Source organism: Oncorhynchus masou, chromosome 5, assembly GCF_036934945.1.
Source record: "Oncorhynchus masou masou isolate Uvic2021 chromosome 5, UVic_Omas_1.1, whole genome shotgun sequence".
NCBI lineage: Eukaryota > Metazoa > Chordata > Actinopteri > Salmoniformes > Salmonidae > Oncorhynchus > Oncorhynchus masou.
This window is the reverse complement of record NC_088216.1, coordinates 27,062,767-27,083,593: the sequence shown is the minus strand read 5'-3', so window position 1 is coordinate 27,083,593 and position 20,827 is coordinate 27,062,767. Positions and strand designations below refer to the sequence as shown.

The 20,827-nt window shown below is 44.8% G+C and overlaps 1 protein-coding gene across 8 annotated transcripts in view; it reads left to right on the top strand.

The window, feature by feature from the left end:
* Nucleotides 1-20,827, top strand: part of LOC135538943 (regulatory-associated protein of mTOR-like) — a 172,203-nt gene that overhangs the window by 137,118 nt on the left and 14,258 nt on the right. For 4 of the 8 annotated variants that reach the window (XR_010455515.1, XR_010455512.1, XM_064964837.1 and 1 more), the window contains exons 22-29: nt 5,647-5,765; nt 10,860-10,990; nt 11,181-11,373; nt 11,786-11,896; nt 14,743-14,848; nt 17,906-18,020; nt 18,478-18,602; nt 20,066-20,191. Coding sequence is in view for 6 of the 8 variants with exons in the window: in XM_064964837.1 (XP_064820909.1) it covers nt 5,647-5,765; nt 10,860-10,990; nt 11,181-11,373; nt 11,786-11,896; nt 14,743-14,848; nt 17,906-18,020; nt 18,478-18,602; nt 20,066-20,191 (1,026 nt within the window). In the remaining 2 variants the exon portion in view is untranslated. The remainder of the gene's footprint in view (nt 1-5,646; nt 5,766-10,859; nt 10,991-11,180; nt 11,374-11,785; nt 11,897-14,742; nt 14,849-17,905; nt 18,021-18,477; nt 18,603-20,065; nt 20,192-20,827) is intronic. The other 4 variants (XM_064964850.1, XM_064964831.1, XM_064964843.1 and 1 more) reach the window with 4 other exon arrangements.

The window sequence follows — 20,827 nt, the reverse complement described above, 5'->3', positions numbered from 1 at the left end:
GCACTCACTACCCTTGCCACTGAGCGTGCACTCACTACCCTTGCCACTGAGCGTGCACTCACTACCCTTGCCACCCTAGTCTTACAGTTCTACTCCTCTCCTTTATTCCAAATCACCTCTTGTTCCTCTCAGTAGTAAGGGGTTGTAGTAACTACCACTTAAGTCAAATGTTTACTTAGTCATGTATTGATGTCAATGGGAGACTAAACATTTTACTTAAGTGGAAGTTACAATTGGCGAACATTAACAGACTAACATTTTAGTCTGATACTCTCTTTTTCTGTTGGTGGAACAAGCCCGTGATTTGGTCGCACCATTCCTTTCCAAGGCTTCAAACAATAGAACAGAAATAGTCATCACCTTATCTGTTACTGTTAAAATAGGGCTCCAGAATGTTCTGACTTCTTTTGTTCAATAGAGATTAATTTGCCGGAATCCTTTTTTTGCATTAATATCAAAGGCAAATTTATTTGGGGCTAAAACTCAAAAAACATTAGCTACATTGGTAACACTATATATAATACTCACTGCTCGTAGTCATGCATTAATCTGAATGTAATGTCCTAAAGAAACGTTACAGTTTGTAGCCTACTACCCTATGCACGAGCAATGGCTGATGCACATTTCAAGCACTCTGTATATCTCAAAGCCATATACTGAACAATAATATAAATGTAACATGCAACAATTTCAACTATTTTACCAAGTTAGTTCATATAAGGAAGTCAGTCAATTAAAATAAATGTATTAGGCCCAAATCTATGGATTTCACATGACAGGGCAGGGACACAGCCATGGGTGGGCCTGGGAGTGCATAGGCCCACCCACTTGGGATCCAGGCCCAGCCAATCAGAATGATTTTTTTCCACACGAAAGTGCTTTATTGCAGACAGAAATTATCCTCAGTGTCATCAGCTGTCCCGGTGGCTGGTCTCAGACAATCCCCCAGGTGAAGGAGCCGGATGTGGAGGTCCTGGGATGGCGTGGTTACACGTGGTCTGCAGTTATGAGGCCTATTGAACGTACTACCAAATTCTCTAAAACAAAGTTGGAGACTGCTTATGGTAGAGAAACAAACATTCAATTATCTGGGAACAGCTATGGTGGACATTCCTGCAGTCAGCATGACAATTGCATGCTCCCTCAACTTGAGACGTCTATGTGTAATGATCATGCTGTTTAATCAGCTTCTTGATATGCCACACTTGTCAAGTGGATGGATTATCTTGGCAAAGGGGAAATACTGTGTGCACGTATAAACAAATGTGTGCACTACATTTGAGAGAAATATGCTTCTTGTGTGTATGGAACATTTCTGGGATCTTTTATTTCAGCTCATGAAACATGAGACCAACACTTTACATGTTGAGATTATATTTTTGTTCAGTATAAAATATCTTTAAAAATATATATATATATATTTGCTATTGACCTCAATATAAAGATTATACCCCAGAAAGTTGAAAACATCCTCTCTTCAACAGTTGTTGTTTCCCACAGTTGTATTTTTAAATGTTATAGAATCAGAGGGGGCCGAGCGTGTGGCTCGCGTGTCACAGCAGTCACCAGCGAAGCAGTTACAGGGGCTGGGCAGACACTTTCATTGCACGAATCTTGAGGATAATGCACTCTACTGTTTGACCAAATCATGGCTTTAGCAGCCAGAAAAATAGAACGTTTTGAACCTTGAGTGAGTTGACCTTGTAATGAATGTTCAGCTCGTGCCGATGCAACCAATTTTTTTTTTTTTACTTGCACAGCCAAGTCAAAATGTGACTAAGCGGTCACAGTCTGGAGCCCTGTACTTCCTATACTTTTCCCTTTCCCCTGCTTCAATGCCCTCTTACCTGTAGGTAAGACCTGTTCTCAACCTACCATCCTCTACTGTTCAACTCACGAGGGTGCCCCTGGCTCCAAAAGACTGAGTGCTTTTCCTGGTCTCACTGAGGGCTGGCCCCGCTCTGTTTCCCCTATGCTGTGGTGATTGGCAGAAGCCTTGATACGTCCTGACACTCAGTTTGCGTGTGTGGAGAAAAAGCATTAACTCACCAGCAACACAAAGGAGAGAGATGGGGATTCCCTACCTTCTGTTGCCAGTTTGAGAAATGCCCACTTCACACACCAACTGCCATTGTATTTGACCAAGTACTCCAAAACAGTGGTTCCCAACACCAGCCCCCCCCCCCCCCAAAAGTACATATTTTTGTTGTAGCCCCGGTCAAACTTGCCTGATTCGACTCATTAAGGGCCTGATGATTAGTTGACAAGTTGAGTCAGGTGTGTTGTCTGGGCTACAATGAAAATGTGTACTGTTTGGGGGTACAGGAGGACCAGAGTTGGGAAACACTGCTCCAAAATATGACACAGCTACAACACACACACACACACACACACAGAGGGGTGGCGTGAGACGTGTACTAAGTACACTACACACGCTTCCCCACTTCAATAAATCCCTCCAGTGCACCACTGACCCATGGGAACACACTGCTACGTTAACTCAGATTCATCAAATAATCCCGTATTAATCAACTCCCACAGGAAGCCCTGATTGGCCAAGCCCAACACAGCCACATCTATGGGTCTTTTCAGGACACAGTGGCATGCACTTTACCAAGTCTGACAAATAAACTACCAGGAAATGGATATCAAATATATTTTTGTATATAGTATAAAAAATTCACATTCTGGTAGATGTTTTTGTCGCTACCCTTTTAAAACCAGTACGTTTAGCGTTCATTCAGCCTCAATCTAAACCCTTCCCAAGCTGCACTGGGGTCTCGAACACCGCCAAGGGGTCTGATTCATTCTAAACAGGTTGAGTATGAAATTGGCCCCTCGCCCACCATGCTGTGTCCAGTTTAGCTTCTTGCTATAGAATAGTATTAGTAATTCTATTTCCATTGTCCTTACCTCCCTATGTGCTTGATTCTGACCCAGCTAGCAGGTCATGCCATGGCATACATAAACAAACACCATGGGGTTGTACCATAGAGGGTTTAGCAATATAGTGCTGACTCGATGCCTAAACATTTAGATATGTTACTTGTTTGGGAGCCTAGCCATGTTGCAGGAGCACAATTGGGTTGTGTTAGCTAACACTGGTCAGTCACACACAATATAGAATTGATTGGGCAATACCTGGTTGTTGATAGAAGTGCCCTTCGTAAAGGAACAGTTCACTCCCAAATCAACACAACAGATGACACAGAATATGGACTTTGAATTTTGGGTGAGCTATCTCTTTAAGGCCCTGAGAGAGACTTGCTTCCTGTCCAAGGAGTGTATTTGTACAGCAAGCTGCCTCACGCTACAGAAACAGGAGATTCTATTCCCTCCAGAAAATAAGTTGGAAACGCTTAGTGAATCTGGCCTTAAAAATGATTGTCTTACACAGCAAAATACCACCCAGAGCACACCTACCTACTCTAAGGCGTTCTGATATCCTCCCTGACATTTCTGTTTGGCCACAGCAAGAACTTGGCTCAACTTCTCCCTGTGGCAGTGCATTTAAGATGCTCGTGTTTGAATGAAGGAAATGTAGCTTACAGAGGCTGACCAAGACTTATATTGGATTGGGTGTTAAATATGCATTAACGGATGACCTTTGAGACATGTTTCTGTCTTGTCAGGATACTGCAGGGGAAGCTCCAAGTGTAGCTGTTGTCGTGAGAAATATCGTTTAGGATTTAACATGGTTGTAAAATTGTGCAGATGTTGCAAAGGTCCTCATACAAGGCCTAGCTGAAGACAATTCAGCCTGGGGATGATCTGTAGTCACTGATGTTGAACTGTGTAGGGTGCTGTGGTGATAATGTGTCTATGCCAGTGAAAACTGAAGTATTTCCCTGTTTAAATGGAGGGGAAACGGTATTTCACATTCATCACCAGGGCTGTTTACCGCAGCACCTAATCACATTCATGCCCCCGGGCTAGAACCTAATCACCTCTTTACCTCGCTTACCCGCTCTCGCTTACACACACTCGCTTTTTCCCTTGCTCTCTCTCTCTTGCCTGATTGCTGGCTTGCTTTCTCGCTCCCTCTTTCCCCGTGCTCTCTTTCTCTCTCTTTCTCATGCTTCCGCTCTTGCTTACCCCCCCTTTGCTATCTCTCTCGCATGTACTCTTTCCTGTCTCTCCCCGCTCTCCCCCTCCAGCTCTCACCCACCTCTCGGCTTACACTACAATCTGCTGCAGTACTATTAACCAGAGCTCCCGATTTTTGCTGCGACATGTGCCTCCACGCATTTTCACACAGTGTGTCTATGAAATGCACTGGCTAGCCGCAACAGTTTGTGATAGCCTGCCACGCCTCCCCTCACATGTCCCTCATTCTACAGCCTCTGGAGGATGTGTCTCCTGTCTAGGGTTAAGACAGTGTCCTCTCTTACCCTCAGTATGAAGTGACAACTCCCTAAGTACACTTTTCATTCTGTTCTCTGTCTACAAGTGTGAAGTGCTGGGGAGAGGGAGAAGGGCATTAACAGCTGGATACCTTCATTTCCGTTTGTCGAGACAAACAGAAGATTGCATCAGACAGAGGGAGAAAGCATGGAAACTAGATAGAGGGAGTGCTGTGTTCCTTGCAAAGTGAGAGTCAATGTGCCAAAATAATGAACTACAAGAGGAGGGGGGCACTCCTAATACAAAGAGAAAGGTGACAGGCAGGTTTAGGCCCGGAGCAAAACAAACTGATGTTGACAGCGCCTTCGTGGCCAAGCCCGGTGAGTGACCGTCTCTCTCGAACTCAGCTCAGCGGCACTGCAGTGTTCTGTCAGGTTGAGTGACAGCTTGGAATGAGGGATGACACCGCAGAGAGGACGACAGGAGAGAAAGAAAATGGATAAATAAAAGTTGGGGTGGGGAGATAGTCCTGGGTGGAAAGGTGGGAATAATCGCCAAAGTGAACACACACACTTTCTCTGATACACAAACACACAGACCTGTCGCCCTCGGTCGGTAAAAAAGACAATAGCAGAGCACTTGCTCATTCATATTCCGCATGATGATGACAATTGGCAGTCATGTTTCTCTCACAATCAGCAATGTTGCAGAAGCCAGCTGCCTTCATTGTGTGTGTTGATTAATGAGTTGCATTACCTGACACGGCGGCCATGTTGGCTCCAGCACCTCAGCAGATGACTGAGTGAAGGACAAGTGAGACAATGGCCAGTCAGTGTGGATGTTTTTGGATATTAGATGACAGATGATTAGCATCAATTGGATGTTAGCGTTTGTATGCGATGATGATGGAGAATTCAGTGGTTGAGTGTGATCGCTAAGCATGTTGTGTTTGTGCGAGAGAGAGAGAGAGTGTTGAGTGTTTATGGAAATCATGCTGTGTGCGTACGTGAGAAAATGAGATGGTGAGAAGGTTGGCTCTCTTATTGATGGTTGCTAATCAAATATTGATGCTAATCATGCTGTGTTTACGTGCTTGTTGAGAATGGGAGACAGAATGTAGATGTTCGCTAATGTAAATTGATGGTGTTCACACTGTGTTGGGTCATTATGTGGAATGGTAATTCAGTTTGTGTGTGTATTGATTGTAATTGATGCTGTGTGCCTGTGTGTATTAACGGTAAGTCACGTCTGTGAATGCTGGATAATTCTGTATATGGTTAATCATGCTGTGTGTCGTTGCAGGGGTGTCGTTCAACAGCGTTTACACACAGATCTGGAGGGTTCTCCTGCACCTTGCGGCCGACCCGTTCCCAGAGGTGTCCGACCTGGCCATGAAGGTCCTCAACAGCATCGCCTACAAGGTACTAAACATACTGTTCTCTCTCCTTCTGCTGTGTGTCTGTTTGGTTTTCTTTAGGTGTGTTTTATGCATTGAAAAGGTCATGTAGTTTCATACACACACACACACACACTCTTGTTCTTACACACACACACACACACACACACACTCTCGCATACACTCTTCCCTGGCACTTTCCCCACCTCGAGACCATTACTTTTGTGCAAATGCAATTAAGGCGAAACGACTCCCCCAGGCCAGCCACTGCAGAGGAGAAGCCTGCTGTTACTTAAGAAGGTGTAATAACCACTGTTGGCCCCTGGCGCTGGAGAGAGACCTTGTATTTCCTGCTGCTGACACCATCAGTTCCTCGCAGTCCCCAGAGCTGTTCATCTCAGCTTTAGGGCTTCCCACTGAAGCCCCGTAAAAAAACAACAGGACTTATTAGATATTACATTGCAACAGACTCTAATGTATGAGGCACTGCAACAGACTTTTGTAAGAAACATTGCAAGAGAATAATGTATGAAACGTTGCAATAGACTCTAATGTATGATGCCGCAGTATTTTTTGAAATATACATTATGGGTCACTGCTGCAGTCTCAGTTCCTTGCAGTCCCCAGAGCTGTTTATCTCAGCTTTAGGGCTTCCCACTGAAGCCCCGTAAAAAAACAACAGGACTTATTAGATATTACAATTAAATAGACTTTATGTTTGAGGCACTGCAACAGACTCTAATGTATGAAACATTGCAATAGACTAATGTATGATGCCGCAGTATTTAAAAAATAAAATATATACAATATGGGCCACTGCTGCAGTCTCAGGAAAGGGCATTTGACCATGATAACATCGTGGCTTGTACATTTATCATCTCCAGTGTACTCTTCCTCCTCAACACAATCCACAGTCCTGTGCAACTCTTCTCTGACACAGAGACAGGGGAAGCCCAGGTGGAAATCCCTGTGAATCTCTGGATGTGTCCCAAAATGACCCCCGATTGAAGTAGTGCACGACGTAGGGAATAGGGTGCCATTGGGGATGCAACTCTCTCTGTTGTTTCCTGCTCTTTTGATCCATCTGTAGATGAGCTTGGGAGGAACTATCATCTCTCTATCGTCTCTCTATTGCAGTGGTGTTTCATCTCCCAAAGGTTTTCTTTCCTACTGCAAGATGATTTTAGGAGGATTTTCTTTTATCAGCCCCCCACCACCCCACCACCATCGCTCCCCCACAATAGATTCTGCCCCAGATTCAAATTGACTGATTTAACCTGTAAATGATCGTTGCCGTAGAGTTGGTTTTCTCTAACAACTTACCTGGTGAAAAGAAAGTTAATGAACACGCAAATGAGATGGAGGAGACTTAAACGGTGTCTGCAATGTTTAGACACAAACAAATATTGGACAGAAAATTGTGCCTTCCTGTATTACGCAACACATTCTATTCCACTGAGACGTTGACTTTATGTAGGATTTGTAAGTTGGGGCGGCAGGGGAGCCTAGTGGTTAGAGTGTTGGACTAGTAACCGGAAGGTTGCAAGTTCAAATCCCCGAGCTGACAAGGTACAAATCTGTCGTTCTGCCCCTGAACAAGCTAGTTAACCCACTGTTCCTAGGCCGTCATTGAAAATAAGAATTTGTTCTTAACTGACTTGCCTAGTAAAATAAAGGTAAAATAAAAAAGTTCATATTCTTATTGTCATTTCTTCTTATTGTTGCATTGTCGAGACAGAACCAGAAGTGGGCATTCCATTGGACGCTGTATTACCATGTGTATCCTGTTGATGCGACTAATAAAACGTGAAACCTCAACTCCCCTCAACAAGAAAAAAACCATTATCTACTAGTCACTTACCAAGTCCTCACACACTCTTCAGCCTGGCAACACTTCAAAGGAAAGAACAAAGAGGGTCTACCCACACCTTCACACACTTAAAAACAAGTGTCAATCTAGGTATTCAGTGTCTCGCGCTAAACGCAATCTTGACTGGAGTGTGTAACAGCCCACGTCTGTTAAAGCCAGAGCTCTCGACAGCCTTCCCTTGACAAGCAGAGAAATGCTCTCATTGGTTTAAGTATCCAACCGAACAAATCCAATTGTTTTAATTAGGATTTTTAGCGCGTAGTTGCCAGGTGCCAAGGAGGATGGAAGTGTGAAACACATGCAGCTTCTTTGTTCTCCAAATTAACATTTTAATGCATTTTTCATGGGGGGAAAGGGAATACCTAGTCAGTGGTACAACTGAATGCCTTCAACTGAATATGTCTTCCGCATTTAACCCAACCCCTCTGAATCAGAGAGGTGTGGAGGGCTGCCTTTATCGTCATCCACATCTTCGGCGCCCGGGGAACAGTGGGTTAACTGCCTTGCTCAGGGGCAGAACGACCAATTTTTACCATTCGGTTACTGGCCCAACACTCTAACCACTAGGCTACCTGCCACCCCTTAATAAGAGGTTTAAGCCTAAAGGTTAACTGTTTATTTTTTTGTATGTGGTCCATACTTTGTGGTGATAAGATTGTAGGATTTAGGATTTGTAAGAGAGTCTGTGCTATTCTCACATTCTAACATCTGTTGTCCCGGAGTGTTGTGGGTGAATGTTAGCTTGCAACAGGGTTTCTTATTGCACAAGTTCAGGTAGGTCCCTTTCCGTTTCAGCCCGTTTGCTTCTGTTTGGTTCCTAGTGAATGCCCCTTTTTGGTTTTCTCTTGTGCCAACTTCTATAGACCAACAGTACGAGTTAGACAGAGCACAAACTGATCTGGGACCAGGCCTTGCACATTCCTGGAGACACTGGTAGAAAAAGCTCTAAAACCAACTGCATGAGATCATGATTACACTTCTCAACCCACAATCTCTGGGCCTTACTGTCTTACTCAGCAGAAAATCACCGCTCCCACTTCCACAATCCCTCCCCCCTCGGTACTGTCTCCATCAATCAGATTGCTTCTTGCATCAGACCACCACCCCTTCCAACCAATCACACCTCACTTTGAGGCTGCTTCATGGGGCTATTATTGTTGATCAGGGAGGTGTTCTGTTCTTGTGTGCGCCCACAGACCATTTAAATCCCCCCTTTGAATAATTCAACACTCACAAGTGTAGAGCTACTGGCTGGCTGTGTGTTCCAAATGGTACCCTACACAGTGCACTACTTTTCACCAGGGCCCAGTAGTGCACCAAATAGGGGATAGGGTGCCATTTGGGACCAAGATTATGTTAACTTTGTCTGCTGCAGAAGCAGTTGGGTTTCAGGTCTCCTGGCCCACCGGGAAGCCCGTTGTGACAACAGGGTTTATATACTCTTCAGTATCTCTCTTACTTTGTGTATTTTGTTAGCATGGCTTTAGGAAGTGATGAGTAAGTAAGGGAAGTAAGTATGTAGGGGGTTTGTTCCACAGCACCTCGTTGGCGTCTCCGTTAAGCGCACCGGTGGCGAAACAGGACGCGTCTGTTCGAACGAAGAACTCAACAGAATACAATTATGCCACAATATGTTATGTTTTGCATACATTACGTTAGGAGGCGTTGTCTATGGCGAAGATGACTCTGTACCCACTGGTGGTGGAACGAGTTGGTTTGAACCAGCCAGGCACTTAATATCATGCAATGATGGGACACAATTACGCAACTATTGTATTTAATGTTCTGCGTCTATTATGCTGGGATACGTTGCCTATTGGAGAACGATACGCATGTTTTCCATGCGTCGATGATGACTATGCACCAATGGTGGAACGCGCCGGTTCAAACCAAGCACTTAATACCATTCAATTATGGGACACAATTACTCAACAATTGTATGGTTTGCACTAAGCAGGAAGCTTAGTCTGTGGGGTAATGATAACCTATTGTCTACCATGCAATAATCCTGATGATTGTGTGTTGCATGGGAAATGACATACCGGTTGCTTAATTTCTTACGCTGTCAGACTGACTTCACCAGCTCTTACTGATTGTGATAAAATGACAAGTTTCACATCTTCCTCCTTTTGCTATTCTCTCCCCTCTTCTTCCTCTTGCTGTGTTGTTTAATAATGATAGCTTTCCCCCTCTGCAGAGAATCCAGATATCTCCATTGTTCCTTAGTTGATATGAGCGTGTTGATTTAACAGTTAGCGAAAACTCCCAGTGTGAGATGAGATCAATTTTACCCTTTGAAGATTTCTGTCTAAGAAGTACTGCTTCTCAGCGCTCTCTCCATGTGATGGTGTCTGTTTATGTGTGTGTGTGTGTGTGTGTGTGTGTGTGTGTGTTAAGAGATTTTTGCCAAAATGCTTTCTTTGTTTGTGTGGTAACTAGCACTGTGAACATTGCAGTGTATTATTTGTTGTGGTGGTGGTGTGATAATTGCTTGGTCTCTCCCACCTAATTCATCTTTTGCTACTGCAGTTTGTGAAGCCTCTCAGATTAGTGGCAGCTCATCCATAACGACTGTCATTTCTATGCTTCGTTTTAGTGAAGCGCTCGCATGCAAACACGAGTAATTGATGCTGCCGCAACCCACACACACACACACGTGTAATAGTAGCAAACTCTTAAACACACAGACACACACACACACACACACACACACACACACACACACACACACACACACACACACACACACACACACACTACTACTGGCAATTAGCATAGAAATCAAATCAAAAGGCAATTCCAGATGGTAAAATGTGTTTGTTTGCTGGTGTTAACTGGATCTCCTAAAGCCAACCAGGTTTTTCTCTCTGCTTTGGCTTTTGTAAACAACTCACTGTTATTCATCAGGTTTCCCCTCATTGAGTTTTACTCTCTGGTGAATAGCTGTTACAGTGTATACTGGCGTTGATTCTGTTATTGATGGGTGCGGTACCGGGAGGATTTCAAGGTGTCTCTGTTGCTGGTGTTGTTGTATAGATCATTTGTCAAAGGGTAATATGTTGAAATACAGTCGAAGTTCACCCAACCGTTACAGACACCGTACAGTAGGTTTCCTTACCAAGTATGTTTTAGCCTACTTATGTTTGATATTACATTAGGCTCTAAATGGCTATTATCATTTCTCACTTTTTGTACTCCTGCTCTCTCTTTTCCCTCCGTCTCTCTCTCCTCCTGTCGCCGGTCTCTCAGGCCCTGTCTCTGTCTCTGTCTCCCCAGGCCACTATGAACGCTCGGCCCCAGAGGATCCTGGACTCTGGCTCTCTCACCCAGTCGGCACCTGCCAGCCCCACCAGCAAGGGGGCACACATCCACCAGGCAGGGTGAGGATACACACACACGCTCAACTCATATTACACAAAATCTTCATATTCTTAACCCTACCAGGATTATTGGTGTAGCAGACACACAAACACACACACCACTTTACATCCACCATCCTCATTTCCTCACCAATGCTCTCCTGCCCCCTACACTAACCTCCCTCTCCCCCTTATCTGCCTCTTCCCCCAGTGGTTCTCCCCCCATGCCCAGTGCCAGCAGCTCCAGTCTGACTAACGAGGTGCCCAAACCCCCGACACGCGGAGGTGAACAGCCTCCCACGCGACCCCCCTACACCCCCACGCTGGGCGGACAGGCCCCCCACTCCCACCAGTTCCCCCGCACGCGCAAGATGTTCGACAAGGGGCCCTCCGGCTCTGAACAGGTACCCCTGACATCTTCATTTTCTAGAATCTCATTTCTGGTTGACTTGTTTCTTAAGGAGAAAATTAAGAAATAACCAAACAATATTTAGAGTGATAGCAACTTTTCTTAACTGACTTCCGAAGTCTATAGTAAAGGAAGACGCGGTAGTTGAGGAGAAATCTCATTTAAACAATACGTTTATGCTAATTACCTCTATTGCTCAATTAAGGCTTCTGGATAAATGTTTTTATCCAACTTGATTAAGATGCTTCATTTTAGTCAATTTAGTCTGTTTGATTCATTATGAAAGAACTCCCAGACACGTATTTTTGGATCATCTTTCATAATGAATTCTGAGAGTGGTGGTATGTATTAGTGTTACTGTGTTAAAATGTGAATATTTTGTAATTATCTGCGTGTGTGTGTGTCAGGCCGGGGATGATGCAGATGACCCAGGAGGTCACAAGGCCTACATGAATGCTAACCTGTCTACAGGGCTGTGTGACTGGAGCGCCAAGTACTTTGCTCAGCCTGTTATGAAGGTACTGTACTACACTTCTCTCCCCTATTTTCATCCCTCTTTCTCTGTCACACACTCTCTCTCGCCGCCTCTCTTAAACACACACACACACAATACTATAGTGTGTCTCAGTACCTGTTCAAGGAAGCTGTTTAGGCTGTTACAGCACCTGACCTTCCTTTGATGGTCAGAGGAAGCAGCTGAGTCATGTGTATGGCTGTCTCCACACACTCACTCACTCACTCACTCTGACACACAAACGTCCTCACACGCACACAAACACACACACACTCCCATTCTCACACGCACACACACACTCCCATTCTCACACACGCGCACCTTGGCAATGCCGTTAGGGGAACCGCAAACTCCCTCCAACACTTTCTAAAACCCGCCTTTCATCTCTCCATCCTCTGAAAGAGAAAAATAAACGTTGTCAGCTCGTCTTGACTTTGCCAAACTGCTGCTGGTCTGGAGGTGAGAGAGAGAAAAGGATGGAGAGAGACACTAGGTAGATAAGAGAGAAGCAGAGAAGTGGCTTGAGAAACAGGAGAGAGAGAGAGGGAAGAACAAAGTGGGGACATGGTATAGAAGGAAAGAAAAACAAGGGGTGATGGAGTGAGATGAGACGGATGAGAGTCGAAAGCGGGAAGAGAGAGGCAGAGGTATTCACTTTGCAGAAGTACAAATGAGAAAGCTCCGTTTGCTATTTCTGGAACGCTCCCATAAAGAGCCCTTGTGTCTAAAAGTCTGTACACAGGTTATCATATCAATGTGTCAGCAGTACGAGGTGTGTGTGTGTGTATATATAACCATTAGCAGACCTTTGGTGTGTGTGTGTTTCCATCCTTTGTCAGCCAGGTTCATTGTACAGTCAGTGTGCAATGTCACACATTAGTGGCTGAGATATTCATATTGCAAGAGGCTTCATTTAAAAAAAAAAAGTTTTACCATGAATGTAACATTCAAATGTAATAAGGGTCCCCTGGAAAACTGACCAACACTTTGGTTCCTACTCTGTCACAACAACTTCTACTCTACCTGGCTTTTTTCATTCGTTGTCATGCCAATTAGATTATTTGCCCATATCCTGCAGCCCAAGCTGAGACCCAGCATCATGACAGCCTCTCACCTTGACACACACACACACACACACACACACACACACACACACACACACACACACACACACTCATCAGCGCTGACTGAGGCAGGCCTTAATGTCTTAGCGCTGTAGAGATGTACAAGCAAACAGTGACTTGCACACACTATTCCCTTGAGTCCTTTACTTAATCACTCTCTCTCTCCACCCTTCTACTCTCTCTCTCCACCCTTCTACTCTCTCTCTCCACCCTTCTACTCGCTCTCCACCCTCCCTTCCCCCCTTCCATTCCTTTTTCACCCTGTCTCGCTCCACCCCCTCCATCTGTCCCTCCCTCCACCGCTCTATGTTTTGTCACTGAGTGCTTGGTGGTTATTACCACAGCGTATGAATCTACATGCAGTAGCAGTCAATTGCTCCCTATTCCATATAAAACGCACTATGGGCCCTGGTCAAAAGTAGGGCACTGCGTAGGGTATAGGGTGCCGTTTGGGATCCAGTCAGTGTGTGGCTGCTCTGTTAGTGTTAAGTATTCGGAGGACAGAGCAGGGAGCCTGGTGGGGCATGTACTTAATAAGCAGCAACACTCTGGACTCACAACTCTCCACCATTACACTCCATTACAGTCTTTCTCTGTACATTACCAGCCCTGTCCATAACGCTAATGGTTACAGCTGTACACACAGGGACACGCGCGCACACACACACATTTACATAGAAATGTCTGTGCGCACATCAGACGCACAGAAACACACATGCACACACATCCACTTAGAAACACACATCTACACAGAAATGCACGCATGCACAGACACACACCAAAACACTCAAACTCAATCCCTTCATTGCCCTCTGCAGTTACACCCGAGGACCGCCATTGACGCTCACTAATGATTCTCTCCCTGTCAGGGACTGAGGGATGGAGAAAACCATCAAAACAGTGTGAGAGGCAGCCCTCAGAAATAGAGGGATGAATGGATGGAGAGAAAGAGGGGGCTATGAGAGTGTGAGGGAGGAGAAAATCCCTCAACACAGCCTGAGAGGCAGCCCTCAAAGAGGGGCGATGGATGGAGAGGGAGAAGGGGGGATAATGGATGGATGGAGAGGGAGAAAAAGGGGATAATGGATGGAGAGGGAGAAGGAGGGGATAATGGATGGATGGAGAGGAGAGGGAGGGGATAATGGATGGATGGAGAGTGTGAGGGAGGAGAAAACCCCTCAACACAGCCTGAGGCAGCCCTCAAAGAGGGGCGATGGATGGAGAGGGAGAAGGGGGGGATAATGGATGGAGGGAGAGGGAGAAGGAGGGGATAATGGATGGATGGAGAGGGAGAAGGATGGGATAATGGATGGAGAAGGGGGAGATAATGGATGGATGGAGAGAGGGGGAGGAGAAATGAGAGGACAAGCAAGGATAGAGCTTTTAACAGTTGGAGCCTAAGAGGGGATCCTCTTCATTTAGCTCATTAACCCATCATTCCAAAGAATGGGATGACAGAAGGAGATGAGAGGGTGAGATAAGAGTGTTAGATGGGCAGGAAGAGGATGAGGGAGTGTTGAAACGTGGGAGGGAACACTTAGCAGCCTGAGAAGCAACCCTCTTCGTTTAGCCCAGTAGCACAAATCTCTTGTCTTTATACAAAGAAGGAGTATGACTGGAGGAGAGAGAAGGGAAGCAAGTGTCTTATTCTCTTAGCTCTGTAATCACTTCCAGTTTAGACATTCAATCTAATAGAAATAAAACATGTCTGTCTCTTTCTCTCTAGATCCCAGAAGAGCATGATGTGGAGAGCCAGGTGAGGAAAGAGAGGGAGTGGAGGTTCCTGAGGAACGCCCGCGTTCGAAAACAGAGTCAACGGATCACGCAGAGAGGTGACACACACAAACACTATGTATAGCTACACATAAATACACACAAACACTATGTATAGCTACACATAAATACACACAAACACTATGTATAGCTACTCATAAATACACACAAACACTATGTATAGCTACACATAAATACACACAAACACTATGTATAGCTACACATAAATACACACAAACACTATGTATAGCTACACATAAATACACACAAACACTATGTATAGCTACACATAAATACACACAAACACTATGTATAGCTACACATAAATACACACAAACACTATGTATAGCTACTCATAAATACACACAGACAGTATGTATAGCTACACATTAATACACACAAACACTATGTATAGCTACACATTAATACACACAGACACTATGTATAGCTACACATAAATACACACAAACACTATGTATAGCTACACATTAATACACACAAACACTATGTATAGCTACACATAAATACACACAAACACTATGTATAGCTACACATAAATACACACAAACACTATGTATAGCTACACATAAATACACACAAACACTATGTATAGCTACACATAAATACACACAAACACTATGTATAGCTACACATAAATACACACAAACACTATGTATAGCTACACATAAATACACACAAACACTATGTATAGCTACACATAAATACACACAAACACTATGTATAGCTACACATAAATACACACAAACACTATGTATAGCTACACATAAATACACACAAACACTATGTATAGCTACACATAAATACACACAAACACTATGTATAGCTACACATAAATACACACAAACACTATGTATAGCTACACATAAATACACGCAAACACTATGTATAGCTACACATAAATACACACAAACACTATGTATAGCTACTCATAAATACACACAGACAGTATGTATAGCTACACATTAATACACACAGACACTATGTATAGCTACACATTAATACACACAAACACTATGTATAGCTACTCATAAATACACACAAACACTATGTATAGCTACTCATAAATACACACAAACACTATGTATAGCTACACATAAATACACACAAACACTATGTATAGCTACTCATAAATACACACAAACACTATGTATAGCTACTCATAAATACACACAAACACTATGTATAGCTACTCATAAATACACACAAACACTATGTATAGCTACACATAAATACACACTAACACTATGTAGATTTGCTGTCACTGTTGTATAGACACTTACTCACAGTATAGAAGAACAACATGTGCTACTGCACTCAGTCACACATACCGTGGCATACCGTGGCAGGGGGATATTTGAAGAGTGAAACACACACCAGTGAGGGGAACTTGAGTATGCATATGAGGCTAGAGGGGGAGCGAGGATCTATTGGAAACCCCCCTCGTTCCAAAATCTCTGCCAGATGGGTCTCTGACCCACACACACATTATATACACATTATACACACACTACACATGATACACACACACTACACACACATTAAAGACCCCAGGCTTCAGCGCAGCTCCCCCTGTGAAGTCAAGAGCCCGCTCAAACAGAATGGCTAACACTCCCACGTCACTACTCCTACAACACACACACATGCTCGCTTACGAGTCCATTGGCGTCAGAGCTGAGGCTCACATACGCATGCATCGCTTTTAACCATCCCATTCTGCCATCCTCTTAAGTTGAGAGACTAAAAGATCAGGGCTGCCCTCATTCATTCTCCTGCCTCTGGGGAGATGGACAGACTGAGAAAAGAGAGGGGAGGGAGACCGGTAGGTTAGAGGGTGACAAAGAATAGAGGGGGAGGAGTAGGAGGGTGGAGAGTGAGACTGAGGGAGTGAGAAAGGAGAGTAAAGAAACAGAGGAGTAAAAATGATAGAGGGTTGAAAGTGGTAGAGAGAAGAGGGAGGACAACAGACAGGGAAGAAGAGAGCCGGGGGACAGAGACAGGGAAGAAGAGAGCCGGGGGACAGAGACAGGGAAGAAGAGAGCCGGGGGACAGAGACAGGGAAGAAGAGAGCCGGGGGACAGAGACAGGGAAGAAGAGAGCCCGGGGGACAGAGACAGGGAAGAAGAGAGCCCGGGGGACAGAGACAGGGAAGAAGAGAGCCCGGGGGACAGAGACAGGGAAGAAGAGAGCCCGGGGGACAGAGACAGGGAAGAAGAGAGCCCGGGGGACAGAGACAGGGAAGAAGAGAGCCCGGGGGACAGAGACAGGGAAGAAGAGAGCCCGGGGGACAGAGACAGGGAAGAAGAGAGCCCGGGGGACAGAGACAGGGAAGAAGAGAGCCCGGGGGACAGAGACAGGGAAGAAGAGAGCCCGGGGGACAGAGACAGGGAAGTAGAGAGCCCGGGGGACAGAGACAGGAAAGAAGAGAGCCCGGGGGACAGAGACAGGGAAAACTGATTGAAGTCTGTTTTTTTCTGTTTTATTTGTGATAAAATACGTGATGAGTTTGCTGAAAACAACAATACAAGGTTTCCCACTCATGGTATTGAATTTTGCATGGTAGAGAAAACGACACGGACAAGACTAGCTTTTAATGAACCCCTTTTCAGCTTTTGATCAAGTCCAGAGGCGAAGGTCTTGCCAAGGTCTCACTAGGCTAGATTAAAAACATTTTCTTCTAGTATTTCTTTTGTTATGACTTTATGACATTTTTTTCAATTAGCATTTCTTCTCTGAAATTCCTGACGGTCCACTTAGAGACATTCCAGATAGCCGAAGGACACCTTGACGACACAAGTGATGGTTGTCATGGCTACGTAGCGAGAGCACGACCTTTAGACAAGGATTGTAATGTGACTGTAGGACTATTGAATAGGGCTCTCACTATCAAATGTTCCAGTCTTTATGGGAGTTACATGAGTGTTTTCATCCAAACGTATCTTTACTATCGTGATACCACAGTCACACACCCATGTAAATATAGACCTTTAGACTTATTTTCATTAATTGACGAAGCCAAATAATATATATGGATTGTGTGGTGTTTGATTTTTGTTTGGTGACTGGTGTCAGGTGACTGGTGTCTTCTCCCCCTCTAGGCGTGACACGTCTGGACGACCAGATCTTCATCAACCGTAACCCTGGCGTTCCCTCCGTGGTCAAGTTCCACCCCTTCAACCCCTGCATCGCCGTGGCAGACAAAGACAGCATCTGGTGAGAGACCTATGCGCAACGCCTCAGCTATATTTGAAACACATTATTGACTGTCTCATATGATTCTGTCCCTGTAAAATAATGCTCTACTTTGGCCAGAGACAAACAGTGCCTTCAGAAACTATTCACACAAGGTGCACTACACTATATGAGAAATGGGAAGCCATTTTGAGATGCGGCCATTGACTGTGTTTGTTTGCTGATCTGAGAGGACTGGATATGTGGAAACAAGTCATATGGTGTCGGTTATTTGTGTTCATCTCTGTGAAAAGAGTTGAAAGTCATCAGAACCAGGTCATTCAGACACATGCTGTAGTGGCAGCCCTGAGAAAAGTCTGTCCCCTATCAGGGCCATGACAGTCCAGTGACACACATAGAGACATAGCTGGCAGTGCTACACACACTTGGTTTGATGTATAGTTGCTGGAAGTGACTGAAGTGTAAGTGTGTTCTGTAGTTTCTGGGACTGGGAGAAAGCAGAGAGGTTGGACTATTTCTACAACGGGAACCCTCGCTACACCCGCATCACAGCTATGGAGTACCTCAACGGACATGACTACTCCCTGCTGCTCACTGCTACAGGTCAGACACACACACACCTATACACTGTACACACAGGCAGGTAGCCTAGCGGTTAAAGAGTGTTGGGCCAGTAACCAAAGAGTCGCCGTTTTGAATCACCGAGCCGGAAATCTGCCGCCGTTTATTATATTAAGTATAATATAAATAAACACACATCATCTCAAAAATGTGCACATACACCCAGACTCAATTATCTTGCACAAACATATGCAAGCACACACACGTAAAAAAAAAAAAAAATAGAACAAACTCCCAAGCATTCAATCACTTCAGCATCACACAATCGAACTAAATGCAGAAACGAAATAGACCCCAGTTGCCTCAATTCAAGGACACTATCATTTTGCAGTAAATAGATGTGCATGTTTTCTCTCTCCTGGACCTTGAAGTCTTAATAAGCAAGCCTCAAAAGCCTGACTCACATCCTCAGACAGGAACACACACGCACACATTGTTCCCTGGGTGAAAAATGCAGTCTTAAATAATTATAAAAGGAATCAAGTCGGCAGAATTATGTTGAATTGCTGGAGAGCGCCATTCTGTTCACTTTATTTCTCACGTGAAACCAATTATCGCAGGGCTGTGTTAAAATGCTTTGCGGCTCCAAAGTCATATACAGTAATGTGGTTTTGTCTGTAATTTTAAACATGGTCATTCATTCACCCTGGTTTGCAGCCCTGTCTGAATACTTTCAAAATGCATCTGTATTTGAAGTTCTTCCCTTCCTTGACGTGAAGGCTGTTGAGCACCATCCGTCATTACTTCTAGGAAGAGAAGAGTGTACATATTCTAGGATTCTTTGGCAGTCTGTACAGGAGGACTAGAGAAACAAGACCCTGTTAACACGACCTTGAACTTAGTTTCAGTTTAGTTTGCGGTGCCTTTGTACAATGAGTTGCAGGGAGCATATTTGTGTGTGTGTAGGCTTGAAAGCAGTGGGAAGGAACCAGGCATGAAGAAGAGGCACAAGCGCATTGTATTGTACATATGAGTTTGTAAAGCCTGAGGCTGTAGAGACGAGGTCAAATTGCTTGACAGTTGCTTTGTGTCGACCCGACGTAAGAACTTGTCCGTTATCTCTTTTGTTCAGAGATGCATGTTAAGGGATAGGATGCCTCCCAAATAGCACCATATTCCCTGTATAGTGTGCCCATAAAGCTATGTAGGGAATAGGGTGCCGTTTGGGATACATCCATAGACTGTGCTCCTGTTGTGTTCTTTCAGCACTCTGAGGTCACGGACGCGCTCGAGGCCATAGCGGTTAATGTAAATCCATGTGCACACACTTCGTCTCTCATGGGCACAGAGGGGGGACGTGTTTCTGCAAGTGTAAATATGGAAGTTGTTTGCGACCTCTAACCTTGTATGATATCTGGGGTTTTTTCTCTTTACTTTTCCTTCCTTCTTTGTCACCCCCCTTCCTTTCTTTCTCCAAACATCCTCTCCCCCCTCCCTCCCTCTAGATGACGGGGCGTTGCGTATCTGGAAGAACTTTGCGGACCAACGGAACCCCGAGATGGTGACGGCGTGGCAGGGCCTGTCCGACATGCTCCCCACCACCCGAGGTCAGCCCTCCTCCAGCGCCCACAGTAAAGACCACGCTATTTACCCCCCCCTAGACCCCCTCCGTTTATCAGCCTAGACCCTCAGTGTACCTCCCCGTCGGCTTCAGTTTTACCCCCCCGTCCCACCACCACCACACAATACAACCTTTACCCCATTCCCATTCACCCCTCTATCCCAAACCCTCAATCCACCTAGTTCTAGTGTCCACAATCATTCAAGTCCTCCCTCCTCCCCACCCGCTCAGAATTCAGACCCCCACGTCCCCTTTCCACCAACATTCCAACCCCCGCATATTTCCCACTCTACATCTGCCAATTGCTTACCTATGTTCCTCTCCTGTACTTCTGAAGTGTGACGGTTCAGAGAACTGTTGGCAGGTGCAGGAAATTGGCTACTGAATTCATTCATTCATTTGAGATTCTATCAAATCAATGCTTATTGGTCGCATACACAGTTTAGCAGATGTTATGGGGCAGCAGGGGAGCCTAGTGGTTAGAGTGTTGGACTAGTAACCGAAAGGTTGCAAGTTCAAATCCCCGAGCTGACAAGGTACAAATCTGTCGTTCTGCCCCTAGGCCATCATTGAAAATAAGAATTTGTTCTTAACTGACTTGCCTAGTTAAATAAAGGTAAAATAAAGGTAAAAGGTAAAATTAAAA